This window comes from Pelophylax lessonae (genome assembly GCF_965119305.1).
Source record: "Pelophylax lessonae genome assembly, chromosome: 5".
NCBI lineage: Eukaryota > Metazoa > Chordata > Amphibia > Anura > Ranidae > Pelophylax > Pelophylax lessonae.
The window spans coordinates 433,776,556-433,799,761 of NC_138772.1; the positions used below are offsets into that span (position 1 = coordinate 433,776,556).

Consider the following 23,206-nt stretch of genomic DNA (forward strand, 5'->3'; position numbering starts at 1 on the left):
AGGTGTTTAAAACAAGTCTTCCAGTATCTGAAAAGAAGCAATCCTTTCTTCCCTCTCCAGTTTGTAAAGGCACTCAAACTAAAAAATGTTAGGAAAGCGAAGGGTGTTTGTAGTGGATGCCGCTATAGTGTCACTTGCTGCACCACTTCTGCAATTGCATCTATGCAGCTTTTACATCGTGTGATCACAAATGCAGCCCTCAAGTATTACTAATGTTTCAGGTCTGAGTTATATGATCTAGCACAGGTTTATAGTTGGATTAGTAATGGGCACTGCTAATAGGGAGGAATCCATAACACATGACCTGTTGGGGGTACTCGAGGACCTGAGTTGTGTACAGACCAGTATTCAGTCATGTAATCACTTGGAAAATGCAGCTGCTATGTTTACATGTGCTGCACAGTCTGCTTGCTGGTATGCTCTGTGCATTGCAACTCAACCAGACTGGGATCTTTCTGTGTCCTTTGTTTTGCATGAACTTAAGACGAGTTAGAGAAAAATATGAGCGATTTTTAGTTTTTTTTTTTTTTTTTTTTCCTCCCTCTTTGAACCTGTTAGCCTTCTAAATTGATAAAAATAATATTTAAAACTTCCCATACTTTGAATGGTATGTGGTCCTTGCTGTGTAGCTGAATGATACTATTTAAGGAACTTTGCCATAAAAGTCTACATCCTAACCAGTAACCTAACCAAAATGTACCGTCAGCAAAACATGCTTTTACGAGGGCCAGCGTTTTTTAGCTGAGCTATTCATTAGTGAATGCATATTCAACTCCAGACGAAAAAGAAAAAAAAAATTCAAAAACCCGAGTCCTTCAATGTGGTGGTTGCTTTTTAGTGTGTCTTTTTTTTTTTTTTTTTTTTTTTTTTTTTGTCACATTTTATTTTTAACTGGTGGTCCTGCCAGTTCCAAACTTCCTGTACTAGGGCAACAACACTCGCTGTGCTATATATTTGCAGCAGGAGTCTTGAAACACTAGCTGCTCTCTAGATTTGAAATGCCTCTCCTCTTGCATAGGGAAGACTTGAGACACAGGAAGTTTCAAGGAGACAAGGTTGTTGGAAGAGAAGAGGTTCCTTTTTTGCATCTATTATCAGCCACATGTGAGGGAATTCAAATAGAACCCCTCTTTCTTTTCAGCTTTTCTAGCTGGATGGGTGCAGATATGGGATGGCCTCCGACTCCTAGTCACCCTGTTATGGCGATTAAATGGGATTTTTGTTAAACCGAAGAGCTGTAGACGTATGTTGTAATTGCCACAATTCGTCTCTTCCATCCCATCAAGCTCTTTATTCACAGTCCAGGGTTTTTTTTTTTTTTTGTCCATTGCTGTGATAATTAGGGCAACATATGAAAGTATTACTAAAGCCAAAACTTTATTTTTTGGCAAAGTGCAGAGAACACCTGTCATGTATTTATTGCAGTCCCATAAGGTTGCATTCACACTTGTACGACAAGTCACATGACTTTGGAATGCAACTTTGATGTGACTTTGGATGGTTGCAACTTATTACATAGTTACATAGTTTGTGAGGTTGAAAAAAGACATCAGTCCATCCAGTTCAACCTATGATGTGTGTGTGTGTGTTTTTTTTTTTTTTAACTATCGATGTTCCCTGCTGATACGACTGCTTGTGTAAGAGAAGTCCACATCCTTGCTGCTCTCACATTGAAGAACCCCTTACGTATTTTAAGGTTAAACCGTTTTTCCTCTAGTTTTAGTAAGTGGCCACGTGTCCTATTGTATTCCCTTTCTCTAAAAAGTTTGTTCCTTATGCTAGGGTCCTCACCAGTAGAGTATTTGTACATTGATATCATATCCCCCCCTCAAGCGTCTCTTCCCCAGAGAGAATAAAGCCCCGTACACACGTACCGATTGTCGGCCGTAAATATTCGGCCAACGTCCGATCGGCCGATTGTCGGCTTGTTAGTATGATGCTTCCGACAACCGACTGCGACTTTTCGGCCGAACAAAATCTGGTGTGCATGCTATAAAATTTTTGTTGGCCGTCGCCAGAACGGCCGATTGTTCGTCAGTCAGTACAGATTTTGGCCGACAAAAAGCAGATGAGCAAGACTGGGCATGCTCAGTGAAGAAAAAACACACGGAAAGTTAACCATCACATGACCTCACTTCTGAAGTTGGTTGTTGTTGGCCGACAAAATTAGTGTGCAGTCTTGAGCACTTTTCAACCAACACGACAGCACTGGACAAAAGACGGGCGATCGTTCGGCCGACAATCGGTGCGTGTGTACGGGGCTTTAGTTCAATGCTTGTAGTCTTTCCTCATAGCCGATGCCCTCCACTTGACTTTGACCAATGTATAATGGACAACCTTTGCATAACTGTGCAACGTGCATAGCATTCAGGTGTGCCTTTCATGTGACTTGAGGGTTTACAATGCAGTCATTGGCTCTCAAGTCGGACTAAAGTCGCACATATTTGAACCATTTGATATTGAAACCAATGGGGTATGACTTGCCATGCAATTTAGGTGTCCAAAGTCACATGACAAGTTGCACAAGTGTGAATGGAGCTTTAGAGAGATTCACTCACGGTTTGTCCTGGTGAAAATTATCACCGAAGTGAAAGCCCTAAATTTTTGAGTGGTCACCAGAAGAGGAATTCAAGGGGAAATCTTTCAATGGGGACAATAGTTCTGGTGACCGTGCTAACAGCCATGGATTTCCCTAATTTTGGTGGGATTTCTGCTCACTTCATGTTTTGTCCATGGGCCAAGAAATGAAGAGAAATCTCCCTAGTGGGACACAGATGGCATAACAGCTGACAGGGGTTATAACACTCCTCCCACACTATCCAAAAGCGATTTTCCAATTTCAATGTTTGAAAGTTGAAAGCGATATTTGTGATGATTTTACGATTTCAGTGGTGTTTTAATTTTGACAATTGAAACATGCTTAACCCCCTGGCGTGACCGCCTTCTGGCCCTTTAAGCATTCGAACAGCCAGGAGGCAGAGGTGGGCATTGGGGCTCATATGTCGGCTGTGATTGGCTATCACATGATCAGAAAGCTCCCGATTGCAAGTATGTATTGGGAGCTTACCGATTCCCCCGCCAGCTTCTGTGTCGGGAGCATGCTCTCAGCACGGTAAGTAGAATTTACACAGGGCAGCTTATATGTGGCCTCTTGGCGCTGGACCCACCTGCTGAGAGGTGACCTATATGAATCCTGTCGGGGCCAAGAGGGTAAATCGCTTCTAACCCAAGTTTTTTTCTTCTGTCAACAAAGATCTTGCCAGTGTTTTGTCATACCTGCATCTTTTGCTTAGTAGACTGCTTGGTTTGGAAATTGGGTCCCATCTTAGTTTTACAGCCTCTATGGCCTTTTTTCATGATCGCTGCTGTACAATGCATTTTTCTCTTCTATTGAAGCAAGTTGGCTTAAATTTGTCATGTTTCAGATGTGTTGCATCGGGCCACGTTCCATCAGTTACTGCACGTGTTCCTATAACTGGCGTGTTTTTTCTGATCTCTTATCCTTAATGTGTTCTGAGTTCTGTTTACTTATTGTACAGGGAAAGCCAGATTTCATCAATTCTCCATGCTCGTTTTAGTCCAATTCATGGCTGGCAAATCATGTTGTCTGTTAGTAATTTGTGGTAAATGGTAAAATAGTTTTCCTAAGTGAATGCAGCCGGCTTTCAAAACTTTGGACGGATCTCCAGCTACTGGCTGCAATGTAGAAACTTAACAGTTCGAAAGTCTATTAGAGTGCTGTGTGCTTTGCCCTAAATCTATTTTCGGTGCTTGTAACGCACAAACCTTTGATTTCAGGATTTGTCTTTTTTTTTTTTTTTTTTTTAATGCATGTATACAAGTACACTGATGGTGTAATAAATGCTGGGATTTTTTTATTCATTTGTAGCTTCTACCTAGTGAAAACTACTGTGTCAAGCTCACCACACAAGTTGCATTCAGGTTGTACCGTCTTCTTCAGATCAATAAGCATGTATTGTAGGGATCTGCCTGATTGGATACAAATTTAGGTAGGTTCTCATATGTTTTTTGGTAGATGTAAATTCGATTGTACAGAGATTCTATGGTCAGATTGCAACTTGTATGGTGAGCCTGGGGCACATTGCCACCCCCTTCTACCGCTAGGTTCATTTACGTCGAACTATCCATAGATACCAAAACTAAAATGACAGTTTTCAGCAGATAAAGTATCAGTATGCTCTTCCCAGTAGTTGATCCCGATGTTGCTTCCCAGCAATTCTTAAAGTAATGAAGCTACCTATCTCTACTCCACTGAGATCTTTGGTGCTACCTAGTCTTTTCCTGGAAATCCATATGCTCAGGCCCTGCTCCTCCTCATGCATGCTGCAATCTCCATTGGAAATTTCATACTGTCCCAGTATATAGGATTCCGGTGGTGTGGGAACAGGTACATATGTGGATCGTTGGAGATGCTTAAAAAAGGTATTGGGTAAGTGCAATAAAAGTGCACTAACTCATTAAATAACATAGCAATTTATTATGTGCCTCAATGGACTGAGATCTATTTGAGCTCTCTGAGCTGGCATACCTTCTGCTTAATTGCCAGGAATCCATTTTCCCTGTGAGAATTATAATACGGGCATATAATCAAGAGTAAGGACTCCCATGACACTGCAATTTGGGTAGAACAGAGAAACTGTCAAGGAGATCTTCCCATGGATGTCTTCTGCGATAGTGGAAGGTAGTTGATGACTCCAATGATAAATTAATTATCACTTTAGGGTGGCTCTCTTGGTACGCTATTCAGTCGCCACTAACACCTTGTCGTTTAGAGTTGAGAAATGACCTATAGCTGCCTTTTCCGGTTTGACTGATTTGGGTGGCAATCGCATGTTTTTGTTCCACAGTATTTGGCAATTTCTCCTCCACCCTGTCCATTCACTAAAGAAAACGGTCAGCTTGGTTTATTTTCGGCTTAGGTGTGCACCACATGTCTGTCAAATCTTCTGTGTACTTTCAGCATTTCTCTAAAATTACTATGTATTGGAATCAAAAGGACAACAAATTTGAGGGTACCGATGTTCTCGTATATGCCTTTCAGAGTTTTTCAAAACTTTGACTTCACCCCCTAGACTTAAGTGAATGTATGCAGAATTGTGAGGTTGTTAGGATCTTGTCTCATACCATCATACCAGCCTCATGTCCACATTGGTCATGCAGTGTCCAACTGAAAATATATCTTAAACCAAATCCTTTTTCTCTTTGTTTTGTATAGGGTAGAAAATAGAATACACCCTTGTCTATTGTTGCTTTCTCCCCTATGTCCCCTTGGGGACAATTCCTTTAATGTACTTTAGACCCAACAGACATTGAGAAGAAGTCTCTCCAAAGTGAGGGAAACAACCAGACAAACGGTAAGCACTATTGGAAGGTTTCTCCACTAGACATGATCTGGTGAACACTCTCTCAATATTTTGGGTTCCCTCGTTTTCACTCCCATTAATGGGGATTAGGTTTCCCCAGCAAGGTTAGAGACAGAAATAAAAAGCTGGCTAGTGATTGGCCGATGTCGGTTTTTCGTTGCCGATACCGATATTTTGGCCAATGCATATCGGTATCGGCCAATAATTTTATTTTTTTTTATTTTGACAGGTAATTTTGTGGAGGGATCTGAGGGTCTAAAAGACCCCAAACCCCTCCTCTGCACTTAAAGCATTCAAAACGCCAAGTTTGGCTGTTTTGAATGCTATAGTTTTTTTGAATCTGGTGCCAGACAGTACCCGGAAGTGATGTCTCTCATGACATCACTTCCGGGTTTTTGCATGGAGACCCGATCAGAGCCAAATGCGGGTTTGATCGAGTCTTCGGCGGCCGTGCAGGCTGGTTGCCCGGGTCTCCCGGTGTGACGGGAGACCTGGGTGAGCCGCGGAAGGGGGGGGGGACTTCCCTTCCCATTCCTTGTAATGACAGCAGAGCAGCTTCTCAGCCGCATCGGTTGTCATTACAAGACAGCCGACCATTGGCTATGGAGGCCGTTACCGGGGTGATGCCTCTAGCTGCAGTAGCTGAAGCACTTTTCCGAAATATTGGCAATATCGGTCACCTCCGGGGCCGATTCCGATATATCGGGAAAAGTGCATATCAGCTTTGCCGATAATTGGTCAATCCCTGGTTCTAACCACTCAAAACAACAATAAGAAAAAAAAAAAAAAAAAGCTGGTTTCTGTACTTTATAAAGATTTGGTGGCTTTGTTAGTGCCAGCATGTTGAACGAATAGAAATGTCTACTGACAGAATAAACATTAGTAGGGAAAAGAGCCTATGGTTGCTTAAGAGTGGTTATGAGAGGAACCGTAACTTTTTTACATGGTGGAAACTGAAGGATGGGTTTGTTTTCTGTTTGAGTTGTGCCAAGTTATCAGCGATGTTCTCTCTACTTTATGCCAAGGTTATTGGTGTTTGTTTCTCTAGAGGACTCCTCCACTCTGTCCTATGGAAACTGTATACGCATTGCCTTTCTATGTTTTGTTTATTGTTGGGTTTTTTGCACAGTACAAGATCTTTAAAGATCTCCACCTAAAATATTGTGAATGTAGTGGTTTCAATGAGATTTGTGAATTTGAAATGAAGAATACTTCTGGAGCCCCAAGGTAACAAGTTCTTGGGTAGACGATTAATTTTTTTATTCTCCCCTCTGCCTGACTTTTGTGTTTTGGTTGTTGATCGCAGTAGTAATACTTGTGATGTGCAGAGGTAGAGCAGAAAACGTGTGTTTTAAAATTTGTTGGAAAGTAGAAAGTTCAGCAATGACTGGGGCTTTCTGAATTCTGGTGGTAGTAAATGCCTGTGTATGGCCAAGTTTATACTGGGATGTAATGTTATTTCTCAGTTAAGCCTCGTACACACGCAACAATTGTCGGCTGATTTTCGGCTTGTTAGTATGATGCTTCCGACAACCGACTGCGACTTTTCGGCCGAACAAAATCTGGTGTGCATGCTATAAAATTTTTGTTGGCTGTCAACAGAATGGCCGATTTTCGTGCAGTCAGTACAGATTTCGGCAGACAAAAATCAGTTGAGCATGCTCAGAAGAAAAAACACACGGAAAGTAAACCAGAACATGACATCACTTCTGAAGTTGGTTTTTGTTGGCCGAGAAAATGTGTGTGCAGTCTAGAGCACATTTCAACCAACACAACAACACTGGACAAAAGATGGCCGATCAGTCGGCCGATAATCGTTGCGTGTGTACGAGGCATTAGTCTTACCTGTGCAGGACAAAAGGAATCCCACTTTTGTGCATGGGGCCCATTCACACCTATGCAATGTGCTTCTGTGCAGCTGCAAAAAAGGTCTAGCCACTTAGTGCAACGTGGTGGTGCTTTTCTTTTTCACATCCTTTTTGATAGGATTGCATGTAAAATGCATTGAAAAACACATGAAAATGCATGAGTGTGAAACCGGCATTAATCTTGATGGGTATACTTGGTAAATTGTTACTGCAGTAACCTTTCAGAAATAATTTAAAGATAGCACTATAGTAAACTACAATCTGGATTGTATTATGGAACAAGCCTGGCACTGTGTAGATCCTACTTTGTTTAAATGCCTTGCATACTCCCCCCCAGGAAAAGTGCTTCCTATGCAGTTAGTAGTAAAGACTGTTTCTATAGTTAACCTTCAAACAGACCTGGATAATCAATTTCAGGATGAATACTGCTTGTGCTCCACTTCTATGCACACAATATATTCCCTTTATAACATGTATGACGTTGTTTGTAGCTACATGTATGACGTTGTTTGTAGCTACATGTTAAGATGATTTTGAAAAACGTGGAATTCCATTTTGTATGCATTTGTGTGCACATTTCACTGCATGGGCTGTTGAGACTGAACACATGAGAAAATGCATTTGCAGAAGATCTAGTGAGTAAAAACCTTCAAAAGAATACGCAGAAGATGAGATGCAGCTTCATTTCTGTTCTAATCTCGACTTTTACTTTTATTGGTTAGTGCCAATCATCTTAATGGATGGCTTGGAAGGCACAAGAAATTGTGGCCAAGGTTGACTTCTGCAGGAAAAGCCGAGATTTCTATATTTGCCACCCACATTTCTGGAACAGACAAATTAGTGTCGCAGTAGTGTGTATGTGTTGTATGGAGGTGCAGGCAGGCCATTTACCAAAACAGAACATGCTGACTGCTAAGATAATTCACATATTGTACCAGTCTCCAGATTATTTCTATATGACCACAATCCGTATTAAACCCAAAACAAAAAATGTATTCCCAATCAGTTGTGATGGCGACATCAGTTTTCTTTTGGCTTTTTCCCTCTGTTTTCAGCTGGTGATCAGACCAGTAACACTCTGGATGAATGAGCAGAGGAGGCACAACAGACAGCAGCATTGTCAGTCGGGGAGAGGGGTGTGTAGTGATTTACAGAAGATGCACTAACTATTGAAGCCAAATTCCAGCTCGCACTTTATAATCAAGTTACATCAAACCACTTTTTCTTTTTTTTTTCCTTTCCTTTTTTTTGTGATAAAAGTTTAAGGCTCCTTTCACACGAGCGGTGCGGCCGGCAGACTCAGTTTTGCTCAGTAGGGATCGATCCACTGATTCCCATTGAGCAGGTGGATGACAGGTATGTCTCTGCTTACTTTGCAGGGACGGAGCTGTCAGATCCCCGCTGTCCTCTATGGGAGATTAGATGAAAATGGATCGCCTGTCTGTTTTCATCCGATCCGATCCAATCCTCCAGATGAATGGAAAATGGGGTTTCCAATCTGTCCGGATTTCACGGACAGGATCGGATAGCAGCGAGTGTCAGCAGAGATGTCGCCGCTGCTCCATAGGGCTGCATGGAGCATCAGTTCAGGTCCGCCTGAAAAACTGACACAGAACTGATCGGAAAGCCTGTGTGAAAGGGGTCTTGCATAAATAAAAGCTAATCCATTTTAATCACTCCTGTCAGTGTTAGATGGTTTGTCTCATCCTTGTAACGGATACTTTCTACTAGAGAGCTTGAGCTTGTGCAAAAATTGCACACTTACTGGCCAGATCACCAGATGAAAATAGGAGGGAGAAAGCCTAAAAAATAAACAAATGCATAAAAATGAATGGCAAAAAAAATAGCCCATCAAGTCTTCCCATATTTATTTATTTTTGGTTAACCTTTTTCTTTAAAGTGTTACTAAACCCACAACCGTAAGGCCCCTTTCACACTATTGCAACGCAATTTTGCCGCGATTTCGCGGCGCGATTTTTGCCGCGATTTTGAAAGCATGGGCAAGGCTATATGCCTCAAAATGCATTAAAATCGTGGCAAAGTAGTGCAGGAACTACTTTGAAGTCGGTGCGACTTCAAAACGCACTGATATGAATGGGGCTCATTGAAAATAATGGAAAACGACTTGTCATGCGATTTTGCGGTCCAAAATCGCGGGACAAGTCGCACTAGTGTGAATGGGGCCTAAAATCAATCATGCAGTTAAAGAGGAAGTAAACCCTCCTCAGGAAGTTGTACCTATAGGTAAGCCTATGTTAAGGCTTACCTATAGGTACTGTAAATATCTCCTAAACATGTACCGTTTAGGAGATATTTACATTTGATGCAGCCAGTGACGTCACTGGCGCATGCGCTCTGAAGGAACGGCAGATCGTGCCGTTCCTTCAGAGCCCTGTGCCGTGACCGTCGGCTCCCGCGCGCGGGAGTGACGTCACCGCGGCTCCAGCCAATCAGATGGCCGGATGCCGCGATCCCGGAAGACGGGCGACTGTACATGTCGCCCGTCATAGAGGTAAGAGAGCGGCGCGGCGAGGGCTCGTTCTAAGGTAAGTATTTGATAATGAGCTAGTATGCGATGCATACTAGCTCATTATGTCTTTATCTTTCAGGATGTAAAGAAAAGAAAAAAAAAAAATTATCGGTTTACAACCTCTTTAAGCATGCTTGTTATATTCACTGTGGAACCTAAGGGGGCGATCCTCTGCATTGTGTAAAAAGGCTGTTTGATCCTGTATGCACAGATCCTTCTCTTCTTCCACTGATCCAGAACATGTCTGGATAGTGTAGAACCTTTGGAGTCAGGCTACAGATTCAGCTTATGTATATTTCTTTTCCATGGCAGAGTGCATTTGAGAAGCACAGGGCCAATCGGCACTCTCCAGACAGGGGGTAGGGGGTCCTGGATCCTGATAGGACAGCTCAGTGCAGTATTTAGAGATATTTAGCAGTTACTATTTACTAAAACTATTGCATTTCCTTGTTCTATGTATTGTGACCAGATATAGTGAATATATTCAGCAGGGTAAGACCCCGTTCACACTGGGGCGACTTGTCAGGCGACCTGGTCGCCTGACAAGTCGCCGTGGGTCGCCTGCCATAGAGTAGCACAGGACCCGTTCTAATAGGAGCGACACAAGTCGCTCCGACTTAGAAAAAGGGTCCGGAGCTTCTTTGGGGTGACCTGGAGCGACCTGCATTGACTTCAAATGATTTGAAGTCCATGCCGGCCGCTCCGAGGTCGCCCCGGCAAGTCGGGTCGCTCATATGTGAACTGGCTCTTATGGGTATAGATCTAGGTTTGTCCCAAGCATGTTTTGAAGCCATTTACCGTTGACTGCTGGCCAAGGCAGTGCCAATACATAGACAAGGTAATTTGCCCGGAGTCATATGAATTCAGTTCCCACCACTGTGCTACAATGTGGTGGAAAAAACATAGGATATGCTCCACTTTTGTTCAGCAGTGTGTTGCAACCCACTGTGGTGAAAGGTTCGAGCCGGTTCACATACAGGCCACCCGACTTCCCGGGGCGACCTGTGAAGTCGCAGTGCACAGCTCGCACCGTGACCTCAGAGCGGCAAGCACGGACTTCATATCATTGAAGTCAATGCAGGTCGCTCCAAAGTAGTACAGGACCCTTTTTTCTAAGTTGGAGTGACTTGTCGCTCCTATTAGAACGGGTCCTGTGCTACTCTATGGCAGGCGACCCACGGCGACTTGTCAGGCGACCAGGTCGCCTGACAAGTCGCCCCAGTGTGAACGGGGTCTAAATGAAATGTTTTGTAAATTGCAATAAATTTGGAATTTAAAAATGGGAAAACAATGTGATGTATCATTTACAAGGAATCTGCGTTACTCCATTTATAGCGCGCACTAGTGGCCACTGGTGTGAACAAACTCTAAATAATTCAAAGTACAGTGACCAGACTAACTCAATGGTGGCATATTGAGGGTAGAGCTACACATGGGGGCATGTATAATTATAGCAGTAAGGCTCCATTCACACCTGAGCGTGTTTTTTCAGGCAGTCATTGACATTGAACAAAAACGCTTGTAATCAGCCAAAAAAGAAGTCCATGTACTTTTTTGAGTTTCAGGTGTTTTGCTTCAGGCGACAAAACACTCGTATGTGAACAGGGGCCATTGAAATGAATGGGATTTTGCTCGTTGGGCATTTTGAGACTAAAGAGATGAGCGTTTTTACGAACTGAAAAACACTCAGGTGTGAGCAGTATTCAAGATTTTTTATTTTCATTTTTTTACACCAGAGTAGTCTTTAAAATTGTATTTGCGTTGTGTGATTGTTATAAATTCACTTTGGGGGTTCTTTTTACACCAAAATCTGAGATGGACATTTTGAGGAAAACTCTTGGATCACTTGCATTTATTAGACTGACTTTTTTGTTTCTGTGTTGAGTTTTGTGTGTGTGTGCGCTTGTGTAGTGGGGGGAAAATAGTTGAATGAGCGTAATACCCTCCAGCTCACTGGGATGACCTTTGGCCCTTTGTATCCTGTGACACTCAGCCAGTCTTTGTGCTGCAGTTTATTCATGATGGTTCTGTTTCCCCCATCACATATGCCACAGTCTTGCAAAGAGAGGAGATAAATTATTTTCAGCTGCAGCTCAGGCCAAGGAAGAAGAAAAGACCTTTGGAGGTGTAGAGAGAGGGGGAAGGGTAGGCCACACGGTTTTCAGGAGGATGGGCAGGTTAGAGTAGATTTGCTTATTGCATGTGTTTTTTTTTTTTTTTTTTTTTTTTTTCTTCTCCCCCTTGAAAAGAGCATGCATACAGTTAGTAAAGCATAGGATTTTTTTTTTTTTTTTCTATCACCACAAACTCTGACTTCACTGCCTCCATTGGACTCCTGTCTCTGAATCCTCCAGTGGCAGCTTTGTAAGCAAATATATTTGCCAGGAGATCACTTGACGGGTAATGGCAGTATTATGGCTGCCTTCTCCCCTCTCCTCCCATCATAATCTGGCAAGCAAGGATCTGTTCTATTGCTGACACAGATAAAATGAGCGTGCACATCAGTTGCTTCAAACAAGCCCAAGGATCAGCAAGGACATTGCTGTTTTCAGGGTAGAAGCTTGTGCTGGTGCGGAAAAGGCAGTTAACGGTTTGGAGTAACTGGGCTGTATGGCTTATAAAAACTGGTGGTGGTAATTTCTGCAGATGTCATTGTGTAAAATACTGGACAGCAGGGAAAAGACCACAAAATCCTTGATTTGTGCACACACAAAAGAAAAACAGCCCCATTCAAAACTGGTATTTACATTTTTTGGGGTTGCTGAGACTGTATTCCATGGAAAGAAGAAGCCCCCACCATAATTCTAGATTTCCTCCCAGCTGCCATAGCACTTTCAGGGATGCATGATGGTACCCCTTCCTTTCAAATGGTTTGTTCATTAGGTAAATGAATCCATTGGTTTGAAAATAATGCCGCAAAAGGGTGACACCAGATGGATGGGGACACAAACTACTATAGGGAAATCTCACCATAGAAGTCTGTACTATGCCTATTATAGCCACTGAAAGCTGAATTATATATAAAGATGTTAAAGCATTTGTTCCCAAAATAAAAAACAGACTGTTCCCTTTAAAGCATGTTATACAGCAGTGCTTGTGCTGTGTAATTTTGGCCCATTGTATCACCTAAAAAACCTGGCTGATCCTGCGGGTTTCTACCCTTTCCCCTGTAAACTGACCACTGTATATCATGGCTGGTGAGCCCTGACACCGTGGTCAGAGTACGTGCCTCTGTCATCTGCAGCTCTCCTCTGTGCTCCTCTCCCCTCCCCTCCCTGCCTGTCTGCTCCTGTGTCAGAGCCCACCCCCCCTCTTGCTGCAATTATAACTTTTCTTCTGCTATATAATCCTCTCTGTACCCTGATGACAAATGCTCCTGTCTGTGTTTTTATAAAAAAAAAATGCCGCCTTTTACAGTATTTCAGATCGGCTCCCGGCGATCACGTGACCGGCTGGCTCTCTCTCTCTCCTCCTCTCGCCCCGCCTGACGTCCGCAATGGCATTTTTGCCCTGCCCCCTGCATCTATCAGATGGGGGGGGGGGGGAGACCCCCGGTCACATGATCGTTGGGAGCCGATCTGAAATACGGTAAAGGCAGCATTTTTTTTTTTTTTATTTAAATAAAGCCGAGGCAGGAGCACTTGTATTCAGGGTACAGAGAGGATTATATAAAGTTGTATAAGTGGGTTAACAACCACTTTAATGTTCAAAGCAGGACTTGCTTGGAAATGCAAGGTCTGCCAACTAGGTACCCCCCACCATACTGGGTTTGAAGGGGGGAGGGAGAGGGGAGGAAATTCTTTACCCTCCAGCTTGTCTACTTACTGTATATGCCTGTGATCTCCCTGGGATCCTAAAAATGCTGAAGATCAAAAATCCTTTACTTTTGCTGTGGTACATTCTGTGGGGAGTAAGGCCCAGCGTCATGCTCGCCAAAAGTGAACATGCCATGAGTCGTGGTGTAAGGCAAGTGGTTTTTAAGCGTTGCTTATGTGGGAACAAGTGTCTAAAATTTCCTGTACTATTAGTCTTTTCCAGCTTGTTCTTAACGAATGGAGGTCTTCATATGCAGTTTAGTATTCCCTACAATAGAGAGGCTTTAATTTCAGTGTTTTTTATTTCCAGCCCTCTTCCTTTTCTGTAATAGGCGCACATGCTGCTAATCATTCCTGGAGGCTGTAGGCATGTGTGACTCTATGCTGCAGCCTATGGTAACTGTTCATCTTTTTAGTTTTATAGAGCTTGGGTCACACTGTCCGCTCCGTCGGACAGACTCCATTTTTCTCAGCGGGGGATCCATTCTCCGATCCCTCGCTGAGCAGGCGGATGGCAGCTGTGTCTCCGCTCTGTGTGCGTAGATGGAGCTGTCTCTATGGGGGAATCGGATGAGAACGGACCGCCTGTCCGTTCTCATCCAATCCCATCCGATTCGCCAGATGGATGGAATATAGGGTTTCCATCCATTCGGATTTGATGGATAGGATCGGATGTCAGCAGACATGTCTCTGCTGACCTCCCATGCCCCATAGAGATGCATGGGGGATCTGTTCAGCTCCACCTAAAAAACTGACCGGCGGATCTGAATGGTCCGCATGTGTGAAGGGGCCTAATGCCTCGTACACACCCAACGATTATCGGCCGACCGATCGTCCGACTTTTGTCCAGAGTTGTATTTTGTTGGTTGGAATGTGCCTAGACTGCACACGAATTTTCTCGGCCAACATAAATCTACTTCAGAAGTGATGTCATGTTCTGGTTTACTTTCCGTGTGTTTTTTCTTCTCTGAGCATGCCCAGTCTTGCTCATCAGATTTTTGTCTGCCGAAATCTGTACTGACTGCACGAAAATCGGCCGTTGTGTTGACGGCCAACAAAAATTTTATAGCCTGCACGCCAGATTTTTTTCGGCCGAAGAGTCGGTTGTTGGCCGATCGGACGTTGGCGGAAAATTCCCGGCCAATAATCGATGCGTGTGTATGGGGCATAAAGGATGAATTCTAAATGCTCCAGTTTGCGGCTTTTTTAAAATTTTCATTGTTAAATAAGGCAGGATATTTAGGCTCCATGCACGCTATAGGCTAAAAAAATGCAGAAAACTGCTGGATTAAACTGCGTATAAAAGCGTTTTTATTCTGACCGCTTTTAGTTGCATCTAAGAGTATTTGTCGTTTGTTTTTTCTTTTCTATTGTCAAATTGCTCCCAAAAACTCAAAAGTGTGTGCTTTTTTTTTTTTTTCTGCTTCTAGAAGCTGACGCTTCAAAAATGCTTCTAGACTAAAATAGTGTGCATGGACACATAGGATAACACCCATTGCTTCTAGAAGCAGAAAAAAAAATGCTCAAAAGCTGCTGCTAGGTGCGTTTTTATTGAGCTAGTGTGCATGGAGTCTGATATTTGAAACCCAGTCTAACTTTGTAGAGTGCAGATATCACGTAAGTTGAGTGAGTGGGAAAAAAAAAAAAAACCCCACACAAAGAGCCTATTGTTTGGAGTTAGTTTTCGGGGGTTTGCTGCTATTAAAAATGTGACACTGAAGAGTGATGTCATGGGACTGTGAAATGTATTGCTGTGTGGGCACAGGAGTTTACCATTGTCTATGAAATCTGTATTTCCCATTAGAATATGGCTGTGCACAGACTATATACCATGATTCCTCCAGAGGTTGCTAGGTGTTCCTTAACCAGTTCTGGACCGGCAGGATTTTGCCCCCTTAATGACCAGGACATTTTTTGCGATTCGGCACTGCGTTACTTTAACGGAAAATTGTGCCTAAATTAATGTAATTTTTTTTCCCCACAAATAGAGCTTTCTTTTGGTGGTATTTGATCACCTCTGCGATTTTTTTTTTTTTTTTTTTTTTTTTTTTTTTTTTTTTTTTTTTTTCCCCCGCCAAAAAAAAAAAAAAGTTTTTACTTTCTGCTATATAACCTTCCCAAAAAAATCGAAACCCAAATTTTTTCTTCCTTTTTAATGCCAATTTGTATTGTGCTGCATATTTTCGTTAAAAATCGCAATAAACGTATTGTGATTGGTTTGCGCAAAAATTATCGCGTCTACAAACTAGGGGAAAGAAAAATGTCTTTTTTTTTCTAGTAATGGCAATGATCTGAGATTTTTAGCGGCACTACGACATTGCAGCGAGTAGATCGGACCCCTAACTGACATTTGACACTTTTCGGGGGACCGGTGACATTACTACAGTAATCAGTGCTAAATATATGCGCTATTACTGTAATGACATTGGCAGGGAAGGGGGTTAACACAGTGGTCATCAAAGGGTTAAGTGTGAGCCTAGGGGAGTGTTTTCTAACTGGGGGGGGAGGGTGGACTTGTGAAATGATTATAGAGACCTGTGATCCTATATAGAAGGCTCACAGGTGCGCTGTGATCATCTCAGCGGGGACTGATTGCGGGTGCCTGGTGGCAATCGTAGCTGCTGGCCCCGTGGATCGGCATCCCTGCTGCCTAGTGGGGGTGGAATCACTCCACTGGTGGCACGCTCTCGCCCCCCCAGCACTATGTGCATGACCAATGTAGGAGAGCCAGCCTGCCGCAGTAAATGTACAGCAGGCAATCAGGAACCTGTTAAGCAATTTCTGCCTTTCAGATAAGTTCCCACTGACATCATTGATCTTTTTGGCTATCTGAAAGAGGGTAATTCTTCCCAATTTTATTTAATTTCCCTTTGGGGTTAATAAAGTATTCTGAATCTGATGAGCTGTAGATCTAGTCCTTCTTATTAGCAGGGGTTCCCTGAGACCGTAAAGTTATTTCAAGGGTTCCTCAGTGTTTAAAAAGTTGAGAGGCTCCTATATACACTACTTTGATAAATGTCACGTATATGGCCAAGTGGTTTAGTGGTACCCAACACATGCATGGTAAACTGGACTGATACAGCGACATGCTACATGGCCCCATGTATGCTGGTCAGCAGGCTTGCTTGTCACTTTCCTGAAAGGTTTGCCAGATCTTTTTATTTTAGAAATTAAAAATCAGGTCAAATTATTATCATTCATGATGAATGCTGGTAGTTGGTGGGAGCTTTGACCTAATTTTGTTTTCAGCTAAGTTGCTGTGTATGCAGCTAGTTTGTTATTGGGAGCTTACATTCAAAAATCACAGTTTACTTTAAGTAAGGAATCACTGAAGTCCTTAAGGACGTTTTTTATATTGCTGGAAAATTCAGCTCAACTGTAGAAAAACTTGGGGTCTCTATAAGCATTCCCGTAATTCCTAGCTATACTCTAGATTTGGAGCGTGTCTTGCGACTTGCCACTTCTGAACTTGTGAGGGGCTGGAAGTAGTGTTAGAGGTGATATTTATAGTTGTATGTGTGTCAGGAAGGATTATTTCTGGAGGTGGAAAGAACGATCGCTAAATCATTACGCTGTACAATATAATTAGGCATTCAAACTGTTACTTAAGAAAATTTGGTATCCACATCAAAATTGAAATAATATTGGCCAAAGTTGGGCTTGCTGATATAAATGCAGATAGTGTGTGTGTGTGTGTATATATATATATATATATATATATATATATATATATATTGTGTGTGTGTGTATGTATGTATGTATGTATATATATATATATATATATATATATATATATATATATATATATATATATATATATATATATTGTGTGTGTATATATAATATATTGCTGCTTTACCGGCTGTAAAATGGAGATCGACCCTACATGGATGGAATAAAGAATGTGAATGCCAGTTAAACCTCACATCCCCTTCGTATCACCAATTCTGTCTTTAGCGTAGTGTCAAATATGCAGATTTAGCAAGAAAAGTCTGGGGAGATGTGTGGCTTTCTTCTTGGTCTATCTGATGAAAGATTCATTTGATTTGCCTCTTATCGCCAGTGCCTGCTCTTATTTTGTATGTAAAAATCTGAAGCACCGTCCTTTTCTGTGTGGACCCCATCACGGGCAGTTGGCTGAGGGTAATGTGGCTGGGAAGGGGTTAATCTTCCATAGCACTCATGCAGTCATCTGTGAAGTAGCCTGTTCCTGAGGAAAGTTTCAGAGGAGTTATGAATCCAGCTACTTGTTCCCATTGCGTACCGCAGAAGCACCAGCCCACGACCATTAATGCTTGGAAAGAAAAATAAGATTATGCCTTAGAATCATAGTGACAAATTCCAAGCATGGCTGGGATTCTTCAATTCACATTTGTTCAGATCAGTAGCTGTATTAATCATTCACCTCCTCCTATCTCCAAGATCTAAATGCATTTTGATTGCTTTTTTTTTTCAGACACTGTTCTCGTGTCTTTGAGAAGTCGGATATTTAGCAGCACTTATGGATACTCTTCAGGAAAGAAGTAGAATTTCCTTTTTTTTTTTCTTTAACTTCTTTTCTACGGTAGATCTGTTTAGTAGTTTAGTATTGTATGCAAAGCATTTAAACCTTCCTGCTCAGCCTCAGGAGTTTTGAGATGTGAGCTGGAAGAGTTAAGTGTCTAGAGAGTCCAGTCAGCAGAGTTTTGGGCACAGTCTGAGCGGATGCTGTCATAACCACTTGTATCCATGGCACATTAAGCAATGCAGTGAACCTGGTGAGTGAACTTCCTGTCGTCCTTGCTGGACAGCTGTGACTCAGCCACACAATAAAATTGCCAAATATAAAACTCTTTTCTTGTTTTCTCTCCATCTGCAAAGTATTTAAAATTGTTCAGAGATGCAGAGTAACAGCTCTGCCCATGGTGTTCCCAGGCAGCCTAATAAATGGGCACAGGGCACCTAATTCTATCTTGTAGGATCACCCTGCTCTGCCCGCAGTATGAAGCAAGCCTTTCAGATAATTTGACCTTGAGTAGAGGTGCGAGGAGTTGTGGATTTGCGGTCAGTGGGCGCATACCACGTGGCTTTTAAGGAGAAGCCGGACAAGATGTCTACTGTGTAAAGCCTGGGGTAGGGAGTAAAGAGAGAATCTGGTCACATATCTTGTTTGAAATATATTTTCGGCTGCTTTTAAAGGGTCACTTTCTACCTTCTGGTGTTTGTTAAATGGACTAGCGGATTCTGCTAACTTTAGCTTATCACAGCCCTTGATGCTGCTGCTTGCTCATCTCATTACACTCCTCGGGGGAATAAGGTTAAGGACACGCTGTTGGTAACTAGAGCATTTTCAGGGCTTTAGTTTAGCAGATGGGATGCTTGGCTATATCCATACATCTGTCTGCCTGCTGTGGCAGCTGATGCTACTGCTGCATTTTCAGTGTTCCTTTGTTCTCTCCCACCTAACGAATGATTGCTGTGTGCAAGTGGAGTTTTAAACTTTTCTGCTTTGTGTTTTGTTTTGCTAGTAAAGCATTAAAAAAAAAAAAAGTAAAATTGCTGCCACATTATTTAAAGTCTTATTAATAGATTTTTGTTTTTTTGCTTCTCCTACAGGAGCAGTTGCCAGACTGTCTGACACTGAAGGGTCCGAAAGAATTAAGACAATATGGAATGACATGTAAGAGATTAGCTAAGGATTAGCAGCTCTGAGGACAAACACCTCTCGTGAGGTGAAGCACAATCTTGCACAAAGAGCACTGTGCAAAAACAAGATGGCGGACCCTGGCATGATGAGTCTGTTTGGGGAAGATGGAAATATGTTCAGCGAAGGCCTGGAGGCCCTAGGGGAATGTGGTTATCCGGAAAGCTCTGTCAATTCTCTGGCACAACAAATGCCTATGGATCAGGGTTTTGCTTCATTACAGTCTCCTCTCCATCATAACCCCAGCAGTCAAAACCAAGCAAAGCTGACCCACTTTGATCACTATAACCAATACGAGCCTCAAAAAATGCACATGATGGACCAGCCTAACAGAATGATGGCTAACACTCCTGGTAATGGTATTGCTTCTCCACATTCACAGTACCACAGTACGCCTGTTTCTCAGGTGCCCCATGGTGGTAGCCAAATGGGCGTCTATTCTGGTATGCAAAATGAAAGGCATGGGCCGCCGTTTGTGGACAGTGGTTCTATGTGGGGACCTAGGGCAGTGCAAGTGCCCGATCAGATAAGGCCACAATACCAGCAGCAACAGTCCCAGCAGCAACCGCAGACACCTTCTGCTCCTCAAGGTCCCTCTCATCCTCAACATGTTCAACAAATGGGCAATTACATGGTTCGGGGAGATTTTTCAATGCAGCAACATGGTCCACTACAGCCACAAAGAATGAACCAGTTTTCACAAGGACAAGATGGTCTCAACCAAGGAAATCCTTATCTTGGTAGTGCAGGGCCTGGGCACATGTCTCACGTCCCACAACAAAATCCAAATATGGGGCCTTCACTGCGTCATTCAGTCCAGCAATTTCATCATCATCCCCCCGCCACTCTGCATGGAGAATCTGTTGCTCACAGTCCTAGATTTTCTCCCAATCCTCCTCAGCAGGGTGCAGTTAGGCCGCAGTCCCTTAATTATAACTCTAGAAACCAGACTGTACCTTCACCTACGCTAAACAACTCAGGGCAGTATTCCCGTTATCCTTATAGTAACCTTAATCAGGGATTAGTTAATAATACAGGGATGAATCAGAACTTAGGCCTTACAAACAGCACTCCAATGACTCCGTCTGTACCTAGATACCCAAATGCTGTGGGGTTTCCATCAAATAATAGTCAAGGACTGATGCACCAGCAACCCATTCATCCTAGCGGCTCACTTAACCAAATGAACACACAAACTATGCATCCTTCACAGCCTCAGGGAACCTATGCTTCTCCACCTCCCATGTCGCCCTTGAAAGCAATGAGCAATCCAGCAGGCACCCCTCCTCCACAAGTTAGGCCTGGCAGTGCAGGGATTCCTATGGATGTTGGAAGTTACCCAAATATGCCCCATCCTCCAACTCACCAGCCCCCTGGCAACATGGGCATGGGACAAAGAACCATTGGTCCCAGGAACCTGCCACAGGGCCAGACCTTCATGGGTATGTCCTCAACACCAAGGGAGATGGGTGGGCATATGAGACCAAATGGCTGTCCAGGAGTTAGCCATGCAGATCCACAGGCAATACAAGAACGGATGATGTCTGGCCAACAGCATCCCAGTCATCCATCTTTTCAGCAGCAAATGGCAAACTGTCAGCCTCATCCAGCTATGCACCATCAGTCTTCACCATCTTCGCATTCTCATCATCAACCATGGACTTCGCTTCACCAGTCACCTCAGAATACTCCTCAGAAAGTGCCTGTTCATCAGGTAAGCGTTTACTAAATTTCAGCACCAAGAACATATTTACTACATGTATTTTTATTTTGTTTCCTCTTGCCACTGTATGTAGCTTTCACACAAACCCAGCTTGTGAACTTCCTGCTCCGTGTACATTATTCTGATTTAAGTGTAAACATACATGGTATGGAACAACAGGAAGTTGTATCAGTATTGTTTTGGTATTCTGATTTTTAAATGTAGTCCTAAAGGTATGTAACAGGAAGTTGTATCAGTATTGTTTTGGTTATGAAACTTCTGCTCTTTTTTATTCTAAAACCTTTTAAGATCAAGAACTTGGCAAGGTGGCAGCTTTTTGAAGGAGGGATTATATATATATATATATATATATATATATATATATATTATATATAATTTTTTTTTTTTTTTGCAGTATACAATAAGCATGTATTCAGCTAATTCCTGGCTTTTCCCAAGATTGTTTAGTGGATTAAAACACAGGTCTAACTGGTCCACTCCCACCATTAAACTTTCCTGTGACAAAGATAAGGTGGAGCAACTTTGTCAAAGACCACATGGTGTTAAAGTGTATCTAAATCCAAAAACAAAAACGTAATCTACTGCAGTTTACCAGTCCTTAGATGTAATGGTTGCAGTTGTGTGTTTTTTCCCTCAATTTTCCCTTGGTGTTCTACCGGTAACACACATCCTGTCCTAGGGCAACAATACTCACTCAGTGTATTGTACCTTTTGAAGAAACAGCGTTGTCATCCTGGGATGGGATTACAGAACACCTCAACCCTTTCTCTTCAGGATTTAACAGGTTTTTTTTTTTTGTGCTTTTCAAGCAGATATAATATACCTTAAATAATCTATTTTACAGACCAAAATAGAACAAATATGAGAAGCTCATTGCTGGGGTTTACATACACATTTCACTCTTACACTCTTGAACAGTTATAAGCAGCGTTCTTATCTACCACCCTCAAAGGATTACTTTTATAAAAGAAATGTGAGGGTGACCATTGCTGATCTCATTCTAAAAATGTTACTGCTAAGGCCCCTTTTACATGGGGCAGACTCTGCCTGCTCAGTGGGGAATCTGTCCGCTGAGCAGGCGGATGGCTGGTCTGTGTCCGCTCCACTTATGCATGGAGGTACCCCATTCTAAAATGTAAAAAAATATTCTAATAGCTTTACATAAAGCAGCAACATCAATACACATAGGACACCCAATGTTAGAGGTGATTTATTCTTCCAAAGCAAATACACTTTTGCACACTGGTGCTGACTAGTCTTCCAATGTTTTTTTCTTTCCCCTCAATTTGTTTCCATCAGTCAGCTAATGTGACCCCAGTGCTGAGGGAGAGGGACAGAGGAGGATCAAACAAGGATGTTGTGGAGTACCAGACATGCTCCTTATCAACTGATGACATCATCATTGGTTGCTTGGATGCCAGTGTCTAGGAAGTCGTCATGGTGCATAATGAAAACCTGTGGCTTTGTGTAACTAAAAGGCAGGCTTGATCCACCTGCTGGCTTGCATGCAATTTGTGATCAATTTTTAGGCATTTTGCCAAGGGACCCCTGAAGAAACCTCAAGGCACCCTTTTTGAAAGGCTGCTCTAGACCAGGGGTCTCCAAACTATGACCCTCCAGGTGTTCCGGGACTAAAATTCCCATCATACCTAGTCATCTCTGTGAATGTCAGTGTTTTACAATGCCTCATGGGACATGTAGTTCCACAACAGCTGGAGGACCGTAGTCTGGAGATCCCTACTGTAGACGGATGGGGAACGGATCCCTACGCTTCTGTGTTAAGCGGATTGGATGTCGAGGGGTGAAAACGGACACTCCATTTACACCTGCCGCTACGTAGAGAACAATGAAGGGTCCAATTGGGTTGAAAAACAGACAGATGGACTGAATCTGTTTTGCTTGTGTGAAAGGGGCCTAAAATGACTGGCTTCTATGGCAACCTTTGGTTTCAATACCTCGCATTACTGACCCAGAACTGAAATTCAGAACTCTTGATCTGCCTGTTTGTGATTTTAAACTACTGAAGCCATGGGATCGACCTGAGAACCGGCAGCTAACATTTTAAACTGGTAGTCTACAATAGAAGCTTCCACCATGAAAGGTTTCCACCTCATTACAATTTTTTAATATCATATCTTCTGTAACTGTTTGTGGCTAATGAGTTCCTATTCGTTCTCCTGGCAAGCCATAATTTGACATTCAG

At 42.7% G+C, this 23,206-nt stretch overlaps 1 protein-coding gene across 1 annotated transcript in view; it reads left to right on the top strand.

Annotated features, from left to right (window-relative positions):
• CHD7 (chromodomain helicase DNA binding protein 7) overlaps positions 1–23,206 on the top strand; it is a 222,375-nt gene that overhangs the window by 16,356 nt on the left and 182,813 nt on the right. Inside the window, exon 2 of the mRNA XM_082258208.1 lies at positions 19,193–20,994. Within this exon, the coding sequence (XP_082114334.1) occupies positions 19,351–20,994 (1,644 nt within the window). The 5' untranslated portion in view covers positions 19,193–19,350. The remainder of the gene's footprint in view (positions 1–19,192; positions 20,995–23,206) is intronic.